This window comes from Ursus arctos, unplaced genomic scaffold (assembly GCF_023065955.2).
Source record: "Ursus arctos isolate Adak ecotype North America unplaced genomic scaffold, UrsArc2.0 scaffold_3, whole genome shotgun sequence".
NCBI classification, from domain to species: domain Eukaryota; kingdom Metazoa; phylum Chordata; class Mammalia; order Carnivora; family Ursidae; genus Ursus; species Ursus arctos.
The window spans coordinates 9629724-9649926 of record NW_026622985.1 but is presented as its reverse complement, the minus strand read 5'-3'; the positions used below and the strand labels follow the sequence as shown (position 1 = coordinate 9649926).

At 59.0% G+C, this 20203-nt stretch overlaps 2 protein-coding genes across 4 annotated transcripts; both read right to left on the bottom strand.

Moving 5' to 3' along the window:
* Positions 1 to 530: 530 nt before the first annotated feature.
* Positions 531 to 2958, bottom strand: PGAM2 (phosphoglycerate mutase 2). Its single transcript, XM_026502601.4, has 3 exons — positions 2448 to 2958; positions 2148 to 2328; positions 531 to 736 (listed from the first exon to the last, which is right to left on the bottom strand). Exons 1-3 carry the CDS (start codon positions 2859 to 2861, stop codon positions 570 to 572), a joined length of 762 nt encoding a protein of 253 aa, XP_026358386.1. The 5' UTR covers positions 2862 to 2958; the 3' UTR covers positions 531 to 569.
* Positions 2959 to 11167: 8209 nt separating this feature from the next.
* Positions 11168 to 19882, bottom strand: POLM (DNA polymerase mu). 3 transcript variants are annotated; one of them, XM_026502418.4, is made up of 11 exons: positions 19496 to 19882; positions 17914 to 18100; positions 17161 to 17259; positions 16831 to 17001; positions 16076 to 16147; positions 14419 to 14539; positions 13096 to 13228; positions 12856 to 12958; positions 12511 to 12756; positions 12349 to 12432; positions 11168 to 12189 (listed from the first exon to the last, which is right to left on the bottom strand). In XM_026502418.4, the coding sequence occupies exons 1-11, from the start codon at positions 19672 to 19674 to the stop codon at positions 12103 to 12105; spliced, it is 1482 nt and encodes a 493-aa protein (XP_026358203.2). In that variant the 5' UTR covers positions 19675 to 19882; the 3' UTR covers positions 11168 to 12102. The 3 variants fall into 3 exon arrangements, with proteins under 3 accessions (XP_026358203.2, XP_026358222.1, XP_026358214.2); XM_026502437.4 differs by having other exon boundaries at positions 19764 to 19865; XM_026502429.4 differs by having other exon boundaries at positions 12511 to 12735; positions 19496 to 19852.
* Positions 19883 to 20203: the final 321 nt, after the last annotated feature.

Genomic DNA, 20203 nt, shown 5'->3' with positions numbered 1-20203 from the left:
GCCCCGGGTGGTGGCAGATGGCCCCTCTTGTCCCCTAGGCTGCAAAGGCAGGCCTCTCGCCAGCCCTGACTGTCCGCCCCCCAGCACGGAGGCTCCGGGAGTCCCGTGTTGCAGGCTCTGAGGCCGAGGTGGGCTTGTCCTCAGATGGGGGTGCCCGGGGTGGGGGGGATTGGTACCACCTCACCGTGCCCACCGTGCAGCTGCAGGGACGGCGGAGGACAGCCCATCTGAGGGAAGCTGGCCGTGAAGTGGTGTCCTCGCTGGAGTCCCTGCTCACTGGGGAGAGCTAGGGCACCCCGATTCTAAAGCAAGGTTACTAGGGGGCTGTTCGGTTTTTGGCATCATCACAGGGGGCCTGTTAGAAGTTACCTGATAGCCTGGCTTTGGGACAGACTCCTGTCCTTGGTTCCTGGGGCCCTCACACCTCATGGGGGTGGGTAGCAGGGGCTGAGTGCCCTGGGGCAGGGTTTGTGGAACCCCTAGCTCAAGGCCTTGGAGCCAGGCATGCCGGGGCCACACTGGACTCTAGGTGGTAGAAGGTGGGGCCTTTATTGCCAGAAGCCCACCCTTCACTTGGCCTTGCCCTGGGCGGCCACAGCCTCCATGGCCTTCCGCACGGTTTCCTCATCACCCAGGAACCGCATGGGCTTGGTGGGCTTCAGCGCCTGGTCCAGCTCGTACACGATGGGGATCCCCGTGGGCAGGTTCAGCTCCATGATGGCCTGGTCCGACATCCCTGGACGGGGGGAACAGGGTCCTTAGTCCCCTCGGCCAGTCCGCCAGGCAGCCGCCCGCCCTCATGTTCAGCAGGCCCCGTGACCTTTATGGGCCAGAGAGCTGGGCCAGTCAGGCAGCAGCCCTCCCGCCCCCGGAGAAGGTCGAGCCAGAAGTGAGAGACCGAGGGGCCTGCAGAAATAGCTGTGATAAACGGGAACCTCGTGCCCCCAACCGGGAGCCCCTGGGACCCGGACCCGCGCCCTTGGTCTCTTCTGTTTGCTTTCTAGAGCGGTCTAAATTTTAGCCATCGGGAGGAGCAGAGGTGCTCCTGACAACTGGTGGTGGAGGGACAGCGAGAAGGGCCTCCTGTGACCAGGGTGGAGGGGAGGCTCTGGGTGGAAAGGGCAAGGTTTCCCAGGGAAACCTGACCCTGCCGGCCTCTATAGCCCCTGGCCTGGAATAGCAGCTCGACCTTTGCAGCTCCGACACCCCACCCCCCAGTTCTCCAGGCAGTGGGACATGGCAGTGCCGCTTCTCTTCCAGACCCGGCCCCCAGAAAGGAGGGGCACTAGGGGGTCTTGGGGAGGGTGGACCGGGGCTGGCCCAGCCTTGGAGGCCCCCCTGTCTGTGCTCTGGCCAGCTACCCATTGACCTCCCCCCGCCCAGAGCAGCGGGTTTGGGGCTCCCCCACCCTACCAGCCTTCTTCCCCTTTCCACAACCCCAACAAGCTTGAAGGCCGAGGCTCTGTGAAGTATCAGGGAGCCCGGTGGAGGAGCACGGCCTGGGCTCCCTAGTGGGAACCCAGCTACAGGCCGGGGGCAAGGACTGCTCCACCCCTGCACCCTCTTGACTGGTCTTACCTTTTCCTTGCGTGGGTGTAAGCTGGGGTGCTGGGGACGAGCGTGGGCAGGGCCCTGCCCTGGGCCTTGCAAGCCCCCCGCCCTGACCCTAGAGAGGGTGGTTGAGACCCAGCAAGTGAAGTGACTTGACCAGGGCCACACAGCAAATGGATCTGGAGCCAGATGGCCCCGCCTCGGCCCCGGACCCGGGTGTCCTTGGGCACAGCCTTCCCATCTCTCCCAGGCTTGTGTCCGGGAAGCCAGGCCAGCTCCAGGCCTCCGGGCCCCGGGTCGGAGCAGCAGACGTTTCCACCCACCATCTCCTTCCAGAAGGAAACTCATTGTATATAATGTCCCAGTACATAAACAAGTGAAACAAAAATTTTGCAAAGTGGCTTTTTTAAGTGGTTTCTCAGTTCTCCCAGTTCACAGTTTGAACCCTAATCCCGAGTGCTCATGTGTGCAGAGCTGCCTGGGCAGGGGCACGTGCCTGAGATGAGAATTTGGGGGCCAGCTGGTTCAAGGGCACGTGCCCCGTCCACCCCTTCCAACCTGCTTCCGCCCACACCCCCCACACGGCTGGGCCTCACCTTCCAGGTGTTTGACGATGCCCCGCAGGCTGTTCCCGTGGGCGGCGATGAGCACTCTTTTGCCAGCCTTGATCTGGGGGGCGATCTCCTCGTTCCAGAAGGGTAGGGCCCGGGCGATGGTGTCCTTGAGGCTCTCGCAAGTGGGCAGTTCCCCGGGCTTCAGGCCTGCGTACCGACGCTCCTGGGGGCGTCCACACTTGCTGTTCCCTCCCCAGAAAGCCAGCAGCCCCCCGCCCGCCAGGGCTGCCATCCTCAAGGCCCTGCCCCCAGCCCATCCCCTGGTGCCCCAAGCAGCCCCACCTTGCTGATGGAGTTGTAGTAGGGGTGCTTCTCATCCATGGGGGGCGGCGGGATGTCAAAAGAGCGTCTCCAGATCTTCACCTGCTCCTCCCCATGCTTGGCGGCCGTCTCGGCCTTGTTGAGGCCCGTGAGGCCACCGTAGTGCCTCTCGTTGAGGCGCCAGGTGCGCACCACGGGCAGCCACATCTGGTCCGTGCCATCCAGGATGGTCCAGAGGGTGTGGATGGCCCGCTTCAGCACCGACGTGTAGCAGATGTCGAACTCCATCTTGGCGTCCTTGATGGCTTGGGCGCCCCGCTTGGCCTCCTGGGCCCCCTTCTCGCTCAGCTCGGCATCGAACCAGCCACAGAAGCGGTTCTCCTGATTCCAGGTGCTCTCGCCGTGCCGAACCATCACGAGGCGGTGGGTGGCCATGGTGGCACCGGGGGACCGTGGTGGGCTGTGGGCAGGGACGGCGGCCTCCCAGGTGCACCCAGTTTTATAACAGTCTATCCCCAGCCCCCACCCCGGCTAACTGCCAGTCAGCATTCCAGGCAGGACGGGCGGCGGCAGGTGGCCAGTAGCGAAGCTTGGGGGGAGGGCAGGCCCGGAGCTGGCCTTAAAATAGCCCCGGCAGCCACCAGCGCCTGGGCTGGGTGGGGCTGCACGCAGGACCCGGCGAGAAGGGCAGGAGTCTCAGCCAAGCCCTAGAGGTGGGGCTGGCAGCAGCAGAGCGGTCCCCAGCCGCTTCCTGCCAGTCCTTGTGGGCACAACTGCGGGCGAGCATGCATCCCGCTGAGGGAGCTGGCCTGTGTCAAGGGGAGCCCGGGGACATGTGTATGCAGGCCTTGTCTTTGCCCACGTGCACACGTATGTGTGCACAGGTGCGCATGTCCGGTGTCACATGTACACACGTGTGTCCATGTCTATTACATGTGTGTGCATGTGCGCATGCCCGTGAGCTGCCAGGAGGTTCCCCCGGGGGCTCTGCTCTGCTCCGCCGGGCGTGGGGGCTGCACAGGGGCTTTCCTCAGGAGTCCTGGCCTCCCTCCCCAGCTCCCTCTGCCCTGCCCTGCCCATGGGATGAGTCCTGAGGGAGCCTGTGGCCCAGGGCCAGGCTGGGAGGCACTGAGACATCACCTCCACTAGTCCCCTCAAGGGACAGAAGGGAGCGAAAGGTCAGGTCGCTGTGGGCAGAGCCACGGGAGCGGGTGGGGGCCGTAGCCCTGGGGCGGGCAGTTTGTCCTGGTGGTGTGGGCAGGGGGCTGAGCTGAGCGAGGGCAGAGCCGTGGCCGAGACAATCCGGGGAGCTGGAGGGGTTGGGCCAGAGGGGAGCAGAGGGTGCTGCCGCACTCTCCCAGCCGACCTGCCCTCCCCCAAGCTAGGCTGGCCCCTCCCCACTGAAACCACCTTTCAAAGAAAGAGAAACCCCAGAGTCATGCCCCCCCAGGGGCCTCCAGGACCGGAGGTACTGGTTGTCGGGTTCCTGCCCAGCTCAGCAGGAGCACCCAGAAGCGGGACGAGGTTGGTGCTGGGGGACCAGCCCCCTGCGTTATTTTGGGGGATAAAGGCCACTGGGGCAGAAGCTGTGGCCTCATGAGGGAGCCTGCCCAGGGTCCCCTGGCTCCTCCCATGCCACTGCCCTAGCCACCACGCCCTCACCCTCTCACGCTCCTGAAAATGGAACAGGGTGTGCCGGAGGCCAGCAGAGGGGTCAGCTACTACACTGAGACCCGGACCTGAGTGTGTGAAGCCCTGACATCTCTCCCTCCAGCCCTGCTGTCCTCCCAGGGGACAGCTTCCCAGGTCTGCGCCCCTAAGACGGGAGCCTCCGCACCCCAAGGCTGGCAGGTGGAGGCCACCGTCCTAGCAGTCCTCTTTCATGGAAACCCGGGGAGATAGGATTTCAGTCTGCATACTCTGGGCTGAGCCCTGGGCAGATAGCTGTTTAAACACGGTATCTTTCTTTGAACAGTCCTGTGGGGCCCCCCAAATGCAACCCCACTGGCCACCAGAAATAGGTGATCAAGGGGCATGTCCTCTGGATGGCAGCTGCCAAAGCCAGGCCAGCAGACACAGGCACCAGCTCCTTCCAGGGAGACATTGGTGACCAGTTTGCTGTGGGTATTTTCACATTTGCCCAGTATGTAGGAATCGTTCAGCTAGTTTCTGAATTTCTTTTTAGAGGGAACTGCTTCTTGGTACCTGGGGATTTGGCATGTCCAGAGAAGGACGTGAGTTCAGGAGCCCCTATATCTGTATTTTAGACCTGAACTTGGGCCTGGGAAATGCCAAGGGTATCACAGAAGGGCCTGGAAGTTGCAAGGTGCTGCAGCCACGTGTCTCTGGAAGCCAACCCTTAGTCCTGACTGTAGGGAAGGAAGTCCCAGTAGGTGCTGAAAAGATGCTCCCCATGACTCAGCATCAGGGAAATGCAAATCAAAACCACGATGAGATACCATCCCATGCCTGTTAAAATGGCCCTCACCAAAAAGACAAAAGATGACAAGTGTTGCTGAGATTATCCACACCCCCGAGCGCTGTGGTGGGAATGCCAACTGGTGCAGCCACTCCAGAAAACAATATGGAGTCTCCTCCAAAGATTAAAAATATAGAACTACCATATGATCCAGCAATCTTACTTCTGAGTGTGTAGTGAAGGAAATGAGAACAGAATCTTTTTTTTTTTTTTAAGATTTTATCCATTTATTCGACAGAGATAGAGACAGCCAGCGAGAGAGGGAACACAAGCAGGAGGAGTGGGAGAGGAAGAAGCAGCCTCCTAGCAGAGGAGCCTGATGTGGGGCTCGATCCCACAACGCCAGGATCACGCCCTGAGCCGAAGGCAGACGCTCAACCGTTGTGCCACCCAGGCGCCCCGAGAACAGAATCTTTAAGAGATGTTGGCGCCCCCGTGTTCCCTGCAGCATTCACGGCAGCCAAGATGTAGAAATCTACGCTGAGTGTCCACTGATGTATGAACGGATAAAGATGTGATACACACATATCATCATATATATATACATAGATATTATATATATAATACACACACTATGAAATATTATTCAGTCATGAGAAGGAAAATCCTTGCCATTTGCAACAACATGGATGGACTTTGAGGGCATTATGCTAGGCGAAATTAGCCAGAGAAAGACAAATACCGCATGGTATGACTTATATGGGGATCTTTTAAAAAAGAAAAAGAATAAGGTCCAATCCATAAAGAAAACAGAGTAGAAAAGTGATTGTCGGGAGCTGGGGGTGGGGGAAACGGGGAGAGGTCTGTAAAATGAATAAAGTCTAAAGATCTAATGTAAAGCATGGTGATTACAACTGACAAAACCGTATTCTAGAATTGAAATTTGTGCAGACACATCATGATGAGATGTATGAAAACTAAAGACCAAGAAAAAATTCTGAAATCAGCCGGAGGGAAATGATTCACTTCACCTAGGGAGCAATTCTTTGCAAGGCTCTGGGTTTCTCACCAGAAACCATGCCGGCCAGAAGGAAGCAGAACGATATTTTTAAACTGTTGATGTGCAAGAACTGTAGCCCGAGAATTCTCTACACAGCAAAAATGTCCCTGGGGCGTGATGCTGAAATAAAGACATTCCCAGATGAAGAAAGAGTAAGAGAATTCATACCTAGAGCCGCTGCTCTTGAAGAAAATATTAATGAAATTCTTCAGACAGAAGAGAAACGGTATTGTAGGGAAATTGAGAACATCAAGAATACAAGAAAAGCAACACAAATTGTAAAAATACATATATTGGGGCAACTGGGTGGCTATCAGTTGAGCGCCTGACTCAGGGTCCTGAGATCCAGCCCCACATCAGGCTTGGGATTCTCTCTCCTTCTCCCTCTGCCCCTCCTGCTTGTATTCTTGTTCTCTCTCTCTAAAATAAATAAACCTTTTTTTAAAATAAACCCACAAAACCATGTATAGTGAGAATCAGTACAGGGAAACCTCCCAGAGATGGAGTCGGAAGCTCCAGCAGGGGGCGCTCCCAACCCTCCCACCGGGTCCATCGCTGACCCCACGGGAAGAGCCGGCCTCGCCCTTACCTGGACGGGACCTTGCCCGAGTCTGTGCCCCTGCAGGAGGCAGAGACGCTTCCCCCGTCCCCAGGGCCACAGCTCCGCCACCGAGAAGCCGCCACACTTCTTTCTCCAGCTTCCTCCAACGCACTTTGAGTTCATAACAGCCCCTCCCAATTCACGCCTTTTCTCCTTCGTTCCCCAGACTTGCCTAGGGTTTTGCCCAGCTTGTTTGTCCAGGACTGCAATTCTTTTATTCCTGAATAAACCCATCTGTTCCTGATAAATTGGCAGTTTTTATTAAGTTTAGCTATATAGCTAAACTTAAGTTATATATATATATATTTAATATATATATACATATATATTTAATATATATACACATAGATATCTATATTTATACATTTAGAATTTATCATTAGAACACTGTCCGCTGGGGGTTCCAATGCATGCAGAGGGAATCAAACTACAACAAGAAGGGTAAAGGGACCTGTATCGTGGTGAAGGTTCTCCATTCCACACAAAGCGGTAAAATATTCATTCTAAGCAGGCTATGAAAGGTAAGTGTGTATATAATTCCTAGAACCACTAAATATTTTTCTTTAAGGATTTTATTTATTTGAGAGAGTGAGCGAGCGAGAGAGAGAGCGTGCACAAGCAGGGGGAACAGAAGAGAAGCAGGCTCCCCACGGAGCAGGGAGCCTGATGCGGGACTCGATCCCAGGACCCTGAGATCATGATCTGAGAAGAAGGCAGATGCTTCACCGACTGAGCCACCCAGGTGCCCCCACAAATATTATATATACAAAGAAATACAGTCGGGAAGAGAGCAGCAGGGCAGGAAAGAAGAAACAGAGAACAACTGTTTGCCTAACCCCAACCCAAGCAATCGCTTCATTAACCGGGAGGGGTCTGGGCTCAGACACGGGCACGTCTTCTGCACAGCAACTGACGGAAACGAGGCTGTTTCCACTCCTCAAAGCACCGCTGACACCCAAGCTGTGAATTTTCCCCACCAAGCGATTCTCCACCGAGAAGGCGAACCAGGGGTCCTACCACCTAACTCGGCTCTAAGGCCATCTCCCCGGAGACCGCATTGACCCCCACGGGGGAAGCGCTCAGTCCCCCAAAACTGCCCCCGCTTCCGACACCAATCGCAAGCCCCAGGTGCTCACCTGTACTTCCGACCGATCAGCTACCGATCGGGCTTCCCACGAGCCCCTCTTTGGGTTTGATAATTTGCTAGAACAACTCACAGAACTCAGGGGGACTCTTTCACTTAGCAGCCGGTTATACAATAATCTGATAAAAGTGATTATAGATGACAAGGTGCATAGGGTGAGGTCTCGAAGGGTGCTGACTGTAGCAGCTTCTGCTCCTTGACCTTGTGGAGTTGGGGTGCCCCACCCTGCTGGCACAGAGACATGCTCGCCAGCCCAGCAGCTCTCCGAACCCGTACTTCAGGGTCAGGGATACACGGAGCCTTCCTCACGCAGGTGTGACTGATTGGAACATCCCCCGCGCCTCTCCCCTCCCTCGAGGATGGGGCTGGGCTGTACGGCCCAGGCTTTCAATCACTGCCTGAACTTTCTGGAGCCCAGCCCCATCCTGACGCCGTCCCAGAGCCCACCGAGTGCCTCATGGAAAAGAGACACTCCTTTCACCCAAGACATTTTATGGGATTTCGGAGCTCTGGCCAGGAGGTGGACAGGAAGACCAAAATACGTATTTATTTTTTTATTTTTTAAAAAGATTTTATTTATTTGAGAGAGAGAGAGAAAGAGCATGAGTGGGGAGGAGAAGCAGGCTCCCCACTGAGCAGGGAGCCCGACATGGGGCTTGGTCCCAGCACCCTGAGATCATGACCTGAGCTGAAATCAAGAGTCAAGACACCGAACCGCCTGAGCCACCCAGATGCCCTTATGCATTTCTTACTGTATCGCAATATCACAGGCAAAGACATTGAATTAAAGGCAGGTTATGGTTTGGACTAAAAATCACCCAATTCCATGCTGGCTTCGAGGAACTCGCCCTGAATACAATAATGCACGTTGGTTCAAGTGAACGGTAGCAGTCACCCTGACACCTCACGCATCAAAGACATCAGAGACAGCTGCAGACAAGACCTCTTATGAACGTACAAACTTCAGCACAGAATCTAGCAACAAATAAATGGATTATACACCAAGAAATTTATGCCGGGAGGTTTAAATCTGAAAGCCAATTAATATACCATATCAGTAGAATTTGTTTTTAAAGATTTTCTTTATTTGCGAGAGAGATTGCGAGCAGGGGTGAGAGGTAGAGGGGGAAGCAGACTCCCCACTGAGCAGGGAGCCCAACGTGGGGCTCCATCCCAGGACCCTGAGATCACGACCTGAGCTGCAGGCAGACGCATAACTGACTGAGTCACCCAGGTGCCCCGAATGTTTTGTTTTTTGACAAAAATAACTCATGAACATCTCAATGAAAAAAAAAAAAAGCATTTGACAAAATCCAACACCGCTTCCTGAGAAAAACACTCAGAAACTACGAATAAAACTGAACTTCCTTCGTCTGATAAAGGGCACCTACAGAAGCAGGACCCCTATCGTCATCTTCATGGGGAAACGCTGAACCCAGGACTGGGTGCGGGACAAAGAGGCCCACACCCCCCAGCAGAGTCCTGGAGGCCACACAAGCAAATAACAGGGGACCTGAAATTGTTCCCAGTCACAGACAGGACGGCTGTTTATGTGGACAGACAGACCGCCAGGAATCCAGACTCACAGTGAGTTCTGTCAGGTATCAGCACAAACATCCACGCACGGGTTTCTGAGTGCTCACAGGGGACAACTGGAAACCGAAACAATCTGAAACAGCTCCAAGGGAAAGAGAATTAGGCATAAACCTAACAGAGCAGGCGTGGGTGTCTAAGTTGAAAAACCATAAAACACTGATGGAAGGAATCAAAGACGTTCAGAGACATCCTGCGTTCACGAATCCCAAAGTATTCCTTCATAGACAAGCTGATTCTAAGATCTATACGGAAAGTCTAAAGAAAAGCAGGCAGAACAATTTGGAAAGAACAAAGTTCAAGGACTCACACCAGCGGATACTAGGCATTCCTCTCCAATTCAGGTTAGTCGAGTTAGGATGGTACTTTTGAAGCAATGGGCACAGACAGAGATGGAACAGAGGAGAACACAGAAGCAGCCCCACACAGAAATGGCCAAGGGACGTCTCAGGAAGGTTTGGCGCAATTCGGGAGGATAAAGATGGTCTTGTCGACACACAGGTGCTGGAACCACCGGCATCTAACTGCAGTTATAAGATCTTCAACCTAAACCACACACTTAAACACACTAACTCAAAATGACTCCTCCATCTAAATGTAAATTGTTCGCTCTACAAGAAAACGGAGAAAAACTAACGGTACACTGATACACTGGTAAACCAGACTTCGTAAGAGTTAAAGCTGCTCTGAGAAATCCCCTGGTAAGAAATGAAAACACCGGGGCGCCTGGGTGGCACAGTGGTTAAGCGTCTGCCTTCGGCTCAGGGCGTGATCCCGGCGTTCTGGGATCGAGCCCCACATCAGGCTCCTCTGCTATGAGCCTGCTTCTTCCTCTCCCACTCCCCCTGCTTGTGTTCCCTCTCTCGCTGGCTCTCTCTCACTGTCAAATAAATAAATAAAATCTTAAAAAAAAAAAAAAAAGAAATGAAAACACAATCCACACCCAGAACAGCTACACGTCACAAACAACCAACGGACCCACACACAGACCACAGGAAGAGCTTTCAAAATCCTACGGTAAGAAAACCAAGCATTCAATGTTTTAAAAAATGAGTGAATGACGTGGTCCCGTCAGCAGAGCAGAGACACAGATGGTGTAGCAGTGAAACAGTGCTCGGCGCTGTAGACGGAGGGGCGCGCCCACAGGAGACAGCGAGTGTGGATGAGGACAGAGAGCCGGGCTCCTGGGACGCCGAGCTGGCCCGGGTGGGACAGCCAGCACGGTCTTAGAAAGTGGCACACACTCACCCCGTAAGCCCTGGAAACCCCGTGTCTCACCGTGTGCCCGAGAGAAAGGAAAACCTATGTTCACAAGGACACCTGTACGTCCAAGTCTATGGCGGTTCTCTTTGTGGTCACTGGAGCCTGGACACAACGTTCTCGACGGGTGCACGGGTCAACTCCAGAGGCCCTGCAGCCACCCGGAGGCCTCGCAGAGGCACACGCAGAGGGGCCAGTCTCGGAGGCTTACGCGGAGCCCGCCTACACTCACAGGACATTTCGCAGTAGGAAAACCACAGGGACAGGGAAGCACCAGGAGAGCACGTGACTGTAATGGGACAGCACGGGGGCGTCCCGACGCTGAGTGGGCACACGGAGCGAAGGCAACCCCCCTTAGAAGAGTCTGGAGGCCGAAGGGAGGCTCGGCCGGTGCACCAGCTCGGGAAGAAGCCTGCCCTGCTGCCCGGGCACCACCCCGAGCCCCTGACCTCCTCCATTGGACTTACACAGAGCAGCCCCTCCCAGCTTCCTCCTCCTGGTCCTGTCCTGGACCGCAGTTCCTTGGCCACTCCCAAATAAACCCAGTTTGCCGATACGATAACTGGCTGTTTTATTTTCAAGGTTGGCCTGGTGGAGGTGGACAGGTCTACACAGGTTACAAATCTTAAAATCATATATCAAAAAGAGTCAACGTTACTGCAAGTTACTCTAAAGAATATTTTTTTATTGCAGGAAGTGGTTGGGGGGGGGGTCCTCACCTGAGACCTATGAGTCGGGACGGTATTCCAGGCGGACGGTCCAGCGGCAAAGGCACCGGAGCCAGAGCAGGCCTGAGGGTCTGAGGAGCAGACGACACCGTGCGGCCAGTGCCCCTCCGTGAGACGCTGACACCCCCACTGGCCCTGCAGGTGTCTGCGGCTCTGTCAGAGCAGTGCGGGTGCAGAGGAAGCCAGGGGTCAGGGGGACACAGGAATGCCAGGCCCCTGGGGGCCGTGGTGAGAACTCTGAAATTACTGAGCAGGGTAGGGAACCGCTGGAGCGCAGGGAGCAAGGGGGGACACCACGTGACCTGCTGTTACAGGCCTTCTGAGAAGAGCTTGGAAGAGCAAAGGCAGAGACCGGACGCCTGGTTGGGAGGTGGGGGCCAGCACCGGAAGTTCCCCCCCACCCCAGCTCCTATCTCTGTCCCATCCCTCTCTAGATGCTGGCCGCCCTTCAGTCCCCCCACGGAAGACTCCCAGTGGGGGAGAGCTCTAGGCCCTCATCCCTCAGCTCAGAGCCCCAGGATACCGCCATCCGCCACCTCGGGCTCTGCAAGCACCCCACCACAGAGACGGCGCCGTGCGCAACCTCGCTGTCCCAGTGGCACACCACCATGGTGCCCCCCGCCCCCAACCATCACCCCATAGCTGATGGGGGCCAGGTGCACAGCAACACATCCAGGACACAGAGCTTGGTTTGGTCCACGTGCTCATTTCATTAGATCCTGGACTGGAAGTGGGGGTGGGGCGCTGTGCCCCACATAGTGGGGCTCCCGGTGGGGGGTCGGGAAGGTCCAGGACCTGGGCCTGCAGTGCATCCTCTCCCTGGAGCCCACAAGGCCGGCTTGCCAGAGTGCAGTGGGGCTGGCAGGCAGGCTCAGGCGTTTCTCTGCTCTGGGGGAAGGTACTCGAGGCCCAGGTGCCTGAATATGTCTTCCTCGGAGGCCACAGGGAAATGCATCTTCTGCAACAGGAGTGGGGGGGTGTTATGACCTGGGAACTGCACCCCCCCCATAGTGCTGGCTTCCTCCAGAAAGGCGTGGGGAGGGGTCGGGAAGGGCAGCAGGAGCCCAGCAGGTCCCTCCCCAGGCCTTCCCACCCCCCCAGCCACCCAGCCACACACCTGCTCGGGGTCAAACAGCCCATGGCTGTTCAGCCACAGCCCTCTCTCCTTCCGGCTGAAGTGGCGCAGCTCCCGCTGGAAATGCTGGGGAGAGCGGGGTTGTGGCAGGGCCGCTTACCCCCACCCCAGCCCCAGGCCCTGCCCCCTGCAGCACGTGCCTACCTTAGAGCCAGTCCAGCCAAGCAGGGCGAAGGGGAGCTGGCTGATGGGGACAGCCACCAGGTCCACCCGCACGGCCCTCCCGGTGGGGCCGGGGCTCTGGGCGCCCCCCACCTCAGCGCCTGGGGGTTGTGGCAGGAGGAAAATGCAGAAACTCCTCTCAAAGTCATCCATGGTGCAGCTCTGTCGGGTCCGGTGGGCGGCGTCTTCAGGGCGGCCGAGGTGGTGCTGGTGGTACAGGACAAGGCCCTGCGGGCAGACCAGGCATGGCAGGCCACCGCGGGGCAGGGGCCAGGGTCCCGGCGGTCCTCCTGGCAATGGTCTGGCTCAGGCAGCAGGAGCCCTCACCTGCTTCTCCAGGCGGCGCATCACGCTGGGCAGCAGCCTTGCCTCCTGGCCCTCCTGGGGGTGGCTGATGAGCAGGTCCACGTCGTGGCCCTGCAACTTCCCCCTGAGGGGGCGCCGTCTGACTCGGTGGGCCACACGGGGGTGTGGCTGCTGTGCGCGCCCAGGTCCTGCCCGCGAGGGACAGCCCAGCTCCGGGGCCCAGCTCGGGTGCCTTCCCTGGAGGGCTGACAGACCCCTCACCTCCGGAAGCCGCCCGCCAGCGTCACGGTGGCCCCAGGCAGGACACGCGCTGCATTGGCCGCCACCACCCGCTGCAGGGTCTCCGCCTCCGGCCGCTGGACAGGGGCGCTCAGGTCATGGTAGTGCTGCAGTCCTGAGGAAGCAGGGTCTCCTGACTGTCCCAGCCGCGCCCGCTCGCTTTCTCCATCGTCCCCTCCTCCCTTTGAAGTAGAGGAAACCGCAGACCCCCGGGCAGCTTCACGAAAGGGCAGAAGCCCCCCGTGCCCCCTGCCCAGTCCCCCAGCGGCAACATCTGGCAGAACTACTGTCCGTCCCATCAGGATGCTGGTGTGGATGCAGTCACGAGGCAGACCGCCCCTTTGAAGGCCTCAGTTTTCTCCTCCATAGAATGGGCCAGAGGGTGGTAAGCCGTGACGGAGGTGCCTCTGCCGCTCAGGAACCCCTTCACCGGAGCCCCGGCCCACCTCCGCCCCTGTGGGGGGACCGCTGCCTTCCGCACGGTCAGGAGAGGTTTCAGAGGGGCAGCGATGGCGCTTGGCGGCCCGGCTCTCAGTAGGCGGTTCTAGACCACGTCATGGGGACAGGTGGCTGAGGGGCCCCAGCGCGTATATCATCTCTTGTTCCATCGGACACGTGACTCCATGGATCTCACCGCCCTCCGACCCCACATGACCTCCCCTCCCCTCCCCCCCGCCCGGGGAAGACCTTCAAAGGTTCATTAGGGCTGCAGGCCCTAACCCCAGCCCCCCAGGGAGGACAGTCTAACACCTGCTACCCGCTGGCCTCCCACGGAGAAGCTCATAGAACCCCGTGCTTCCCAGAGAACGTAAGGGAAGCCCAGGGAAGTTAAGTCTCAGGGCCGTGCTCACCTACCTAGTACGTGGCCGAGACAGGACTCAAACTCAGGCCTGACACGCTCTCAAGGTCATGTTCGTTCCACTGCACAGGGCCCCCCGCCCTCAGCAGGCCCTATCCTGAGCCTCTCCCGCCATGCAGGTCCCCATGCCATCCGCCAGAGCACCAGGACCCCAGCCCCATGCCGGCAAGCTGTGCACAGGGCCGTTGAGACACAGCCTCCCCTTCCTGGTCCAGCCGGGAGGTGTGAACGTCACAGCAGCCACCGTGACCACCACTGTTCACTGCAAAAGGGCTGCAGTGGCTCCAGACTCCACTCCACCAAATAGAGGGGCCTGCCTGCCCCCGAGACCTCCGTGCACTGACCCCATCCCTGCCGTCGAGGCAGCCCCCCGGCACATGCCGTGTGTCACTGCTGCGGGCTCCGCGGTGTGGGGGACCCGGGCCCCGTCCTTCTCAGAGCCTCACCTGCTCTCTGCTGCTGGGTCAACCTCTGGGCCTGCCCTTGGAGGCTGTCCAGGGTCCGCAGCCCATCCTGGTACCACCGGTCAGCAGTCTTTACCCCAACCCCGAAGATCCCGGTGAAAAGCTGTTTGGGGGACGAGCACAGTGTGGTCAGGAGCAAGGTCCTGACAGAAGACACAGATGGCCACAGCCGTCGGCGAGGGCGGTACCGTCCCAGGCCGCCCCCGTGGCCACTCACGGCTGTCTGGTTCAAGCAGCCTGCCCGAGGCCACACGGTGCACGTACAGGAGGATTCAAACCCCAAGGCTGGCCTGTGCAGGGGGACAGCCCAGGCAGACCCCAGCGGACCTCCCTCTGAGGGCCTCGGCCCCCTGTGCTGGAAAAGTCTCTCCCCAGAGCCCGTGCAGCTCAGCCTGTGACTCTGGCACCACACACGAGTCACCCCCACAGCCTCCCGTCCACTGGGAACCACGCCGCTCCCACCTAACAGCAGCCAGGGCTTCGCACTGGGGTTCTCCTCCTTAGCAAACCAGACAGTTGTTTTAGCAGGAGCTGGAGTCACCGCCCGGCCACACGAACTACAGCGTGGGAGCCAACCTCTCGTCGGGGGCGGCCGGCCCCACTCGGATCTCCCACATGGGGCGGAGGGGTGTGGCGGACCCCAGCCCCAGCAAGTCACTCTTTCCTCCCTGACCCCAGCTTACTGGTCAGAGGCAGGCACCTGCTCTAGCCAATCTCCTCCCCAGGAATTTCTGGAAGCAAAGCAGGTCAGGGCTGTGTGGTGGTGGAAGCCTAACCCACGGAAGGTGACCAGGTGGCCGGCAGAGGGGGCCAGCTTGCGGAAAGGAGGAGGACCCTGGTGGCACTTGGGTCCCTGAGCCCTGCTTCCTCCAGCTACAGCTCTGCCCATCTTGGGCTATGCCGGCTGGCCTTCCCTCGATCCCCTGAACCAAGAGCCTGGGTCCGGAGAGAAGAAATGCTCAGAACCCAATTGTTAACCTAATTGCTGACCCACCTCTCTGCTGGCCTGGGCGTCTACCTGGGACCCTCCGTCCTTCACACGTGGCTCCTCTCTCTCTCTGAAGGCCCCCGTTGGTCCTCACCACATTCTGCACCACCTCCCAGAGCACCGATGACCCACCCTGCCAGGGAAGCCCCCCACCCCCAACAGGTAGCTGATGGGACAGGGGTCAGAGCAGCGAGATGGAAGCGGCCAGGCGAGCTCTGGCACGTCAGGTCGGAAGCGGTAAGAACAGGGGAAGGTACGCAGGCAGGGCGACAAGCAGGACGCGAGATCATAGGGGGAGAGAGTGCAAGGAGCAGCCCCATAGACTCAGCTCCGGGAGGAAGTCACATTTTATCCAGCACACTCTGTTTAAGATGCCGGCAGATAAAACATACTGGAGAATATTCCACTGACAGCCCAATAAGAACAGATGGTGCTGAGCGATCGACAAACGCCTCTGTGCTAAACACAAGCTTCTCCTCGCCCCGCTCTGTTGGGCTGCCTCACGCATATCGGGTGTCAGCTAGCTGCCACCTCCTCAGTGAGACCTTCTCTGACCCCTGGGTGCCCCGGCTCGCCTCCCGTCCGTGGCTGGAACCGTGCTGTCATCCGGGGGAGGGCTCCGAGCCCCTGCTGGGTCCGCCCTGCACGTACCTTCATGGTCTGGTACCGCTCTGACAGCCGGACCCTCTCCACCTCCTCACACACCCCGTGTTCCAACAGCTCCTGGGGGACCAAGCAAAAGTCTCAGCCTGACTGGAGACAAGAGCTGGGGCCCAAGGACCAGGCGGAACCCCAACACTCAGCAGGGCAGCTTCGTCCTATCAGGACCCGGGGCACTTGGAAATAGAGAGCACGCCCGGGGGGCACCAGCGTTTCTGGCCTCATGGCCCTTGGCCCAGGGAACACAGGGGACCTCTCCGATGAATGACAAGTCCCAAGATATGTAAACCATGGTTTTTCCAGACATGGGTGACGTATGCAATGGGACTTCACTTAAAAGCTTGAGTTCAAAAGTATGTTTGGTCCCCACATATTCTCCCAGCGGCAAGTGTACCCCTTAGATGGTACAACTTAACAGGACACGTGAAGGACCGAACATTTTGGGTCCTTAAATTCTTTGTGTTTTAAAAAGAGCTGCTTCAAGTCAGGGGTTCCCTTCCACCATCCCAGACAGCAGGGCCGATGCCAACAATGCCAGCTACCCGTCCTGCCCGGTCCCTCCCAGCCACACGGTATGGCCCCCACTTACAGACGAGGAATCTACACAGATGGTCGCTTGCCCAGGCCCGGAAGCCGGCCTCCACAGCTGCACTCGGCCCCGACCCCCCGCGCTCACGATCCCCAGGCTGCCTCACCCACTTGCCTGCACTCACGGTTCCACCCTGCCAAGCGTGCGGAGCACCAACCTGGACGACCCTGCAGGAGTGTTCTCCGAAGTGGGGCAACCCCTGCAGCTGGCTCAGGGCCGTGACCCGGCTCGGAAGGGCCTTGAGCACCGCGGCGGCTCTGCAGAAGGAGAGGAAGCGGCCCTCGCTGCCCTCAAAGGCTGCAGCCTCCGCCAGCACCTCCAGAGCCTCCTGCAAGGAGAGGCCCTTCCGTGACCCGGCTCGGAAGGGCCTGACTCTCCCCGCCCCAGCTCCCACCCACCTGTCCCCAGGCTGGGACAGGGCAGCGTGGCAGGGCTCCCGGGAACAGGCCCGGCCCCACGCCAGGGAGGCTGGGAACCCAAGGCTCACCGAGAGGCTGGTGTTGTGGTGTGTGAGGGGTGTGGGGCGCTGGCAGGCATAGGGTGGCATCCTCACTGGGCTGGGCAGCCCTTTCCCGGGCACAGCCACCTGTGAGGGGCAATAGAGAGGCCACTTGGAGGCTGAGGGCTGGCAGGGCCAGGCAGCCCCCAGAGCCCTGCCCCTGACAAGGATAGGAGGGGCAGAGCAGGCCGAGGAGGGGCTCCTCGCTCAGAGCAGCAGGAGGCATTGCACCTGCGGACTCTCACGGAGGACCATTCCTGTCGCCACATATGACGCATGCGCTCCACCACCCGAAACCCTCTTAATCAAGTGGGCTAGCAGTGCATGTCATCCCCACCTCGCTGACAGGAACACCGGCTCGTGGCCCGCAGGCAGAGCCAGGAATGGACCATGGGAAGCCTGACTCTGAGTCCACACCTGCATCCCCGGGGACAGAGGCACAGACCCACCTGCTGGTCCTCGGGTCACCTCACCGGGAGTTACCATCCCACTACTTAAACAAGAAAGGCCTGAGGATGCTAAAAATAAGGTGACCCCAGGAGCTCATATGAACGATGAAAGGAGAAGCCAGGCTGGCCTGGCCTCCCAGGGCCCCTGGTGGTCTGCGCTGAGTCCCACTGCTCACTTCATCTGTAGGCAGGGCGGTGCTGCTGACCAGCCACCTGCGCCTCTCCCCGCCCCCGAGCTATAGCCTGCCCTGGGGCATTCTCCGCAGGCCCTACGCCCGGCCACCCAGGTCACCTCCAGGCGGTGCCGGCGCTCCACGGGCACGGGCTGCCCAGCTGCCATGCTTTCCGTGAACCAGCTTATGTCCAGCAGCTCCGGGTGGGGGCATCCTCGGAGAGAGGCCGCCACCGTCCTGCGCTCCTGCCAGCAGCTGGCCTCCTCCGCTGAGGTCTGTTCCATCACCACATGCGTCACCTCGGAGCTGGGCAGAGAGAGGGGACAGAGCTGATGCCCAGAGGTCCTTCCTGCCTCGCTCGGTGCGTCCAGGCCTTTGCTTACTATCCCCTCTGCCTGGTGAGCACCCATTCGTTCTTTAAATGCCACGTCCTCAGAAAGCCCTTCTCGCAGATGCACATGCCTGCCACCCCAGCACCCACAGAGCTGCAGCCCAGCCCAAGTTTCTGTCAACTCGTCTGTCTTCCGTTTGTCTTCCTCTCTCCTGGACCCTGAGAAAGGAGGTCCTTAGGGGGCAGGACCAGAGGCTCTTCATCTAAGTGCTGCACCTAGACTGCTTGGTTTTGAACCCCAGCTCTGCCACGTACTTGCTGTGTGGCCTTGGGCATCTCACTTACTTCTCTGTGCCCTGATTTCCTCCTCTCTAAAGCAGATAATAATGTACCTAGTGTGTAGCATTGTTACACAGATTAAACAAACTCATAAGCAAAAGGGCAGCACCCAGTACACTAAACTCCTCTCTGAACGGGTCTAACCACTGGGAATGGTTAAATCCCTTAAAAAAACAAAAACCAAAAAAGCTGCTGGGGGACTGGCCCCTGATTTGTTTGCTCTCCCAACTTCAAACCTATGGAAACCCATTTCCTTAATCTCAGCGGTGTCTCTGTAGCCCATAATTTTTGCTGATCTTGGAGCCTCACTCAAGTCACTGTCTTAGCCCCGAGGGGAGAGGTCAGTTTGGCTAAGAGGGCAAGAGGAACTCACCGAGGGCAGAAGCCGGTCAGCCAGTGATACCCTTAACCATCCCACACGACCATATGGCTCTTTACAGAGGCTGTGGCATATATTCTTTTCCTGTCCTACAGAACACTCCTGGCCCTAACTGCCAGCACCCTTTTATAGAAGAGGACACTGAGAGAAAAGCCACATTAGCATGCAGTGCCAGGATTAACTCGGAATCCGAAACATCAGGTGCCCCTCCACCCTGGGGGATCAGCTGCCAGGTGAGTCGTTTTAGATCTTAATATCCTCAGCTGAAAAGAAACACCGCTTGTGAAAGTGGCTGGTCACTTGCAAAGTTCTGAGCACAGGCATTTTGTGCTTAGGCCCTCACACTACGCACCAGTGTCATCGGGGCATGATGGCATGGCGATACCCACACAGGCGTCCCTCGGTCCACTGTGGGCGCAGCACGCGCCCCGCGCCCCTCGTGCAGGCGTCCCCCCCACCATGAAGGCGCCCCGGGCAGAAGCCCCCGGGCAGGTGACCCCCTCAAGACGGCCCGGGCCGGGGCCCCGGGACAGGTGCCCCCCACCCCCCGGCAAGGCGCCCCGGGCAGGAGCCCCAGACAGGTGCCCCCCCCCGCAAGGCACGGCGGGCAAGAGCCCCACCCCCGGCCGCAAGCGTCTCCACGACCGCGCACCTGTAGGCGTCCAGGACCCTGAAGCCCTTGGAGACCGCCAGGCGCGTGAGGAAGGCCCGGCGGCTGCGGCCCATGCGCGGCTCGGCCAGGTAGATGGCGACGCCGGGGAAGCGCGGTGGGGTGGAGGAGGCAGGGCGGCCGGGGGACCCGACACGCGCTCGGCGCCGCTTCGGGATCATCCTGGCCCTGGCCGCGGGTCAGCGCCGGAAAAACGCGCGCGGAAATCGGAAGAAAGGAAGCGGAGGCCGGCTGGAAGGGGAAGCGGCACCTGGCTGTTCTTGAGAGCAGGCCCTGCCCCATGCAAATTAGGCCGCTCGGAGCGGTCCGGGCCTCTTAAGGGATTGCTTTCGCGCCGAAGGCCCCGTCTCCATGCAAATAGCACCAGAGGCCACGCCTTTTATGTAAATAACTCGCAGAGCGAACTGGAACAGCGCCGGCGTGGGAGGCGGGGCCGGGGAGAAGGGGGCGGGGCGGGGGTGGGGCCAGTGAGCGCGCCGGCGAGGCGTGAGCGGGGTGGCCGGGGAGCGCGGGGGCGAGCGCGGAGGCGGGGCCGGGGAGCGCGGGTCTGGGGGGCGGGGCGGGGTAACGCGGGGGAGGGGCGGAGTGATGGGGCGGGGCGGAGTGATGGGGGCGGGGCGGAGTGATGGGGGTGGGCGGAGTGATGGCGGGGCTAGGGAGCGCGGGATGAGGGGCGGGGCGGGGGCCCGG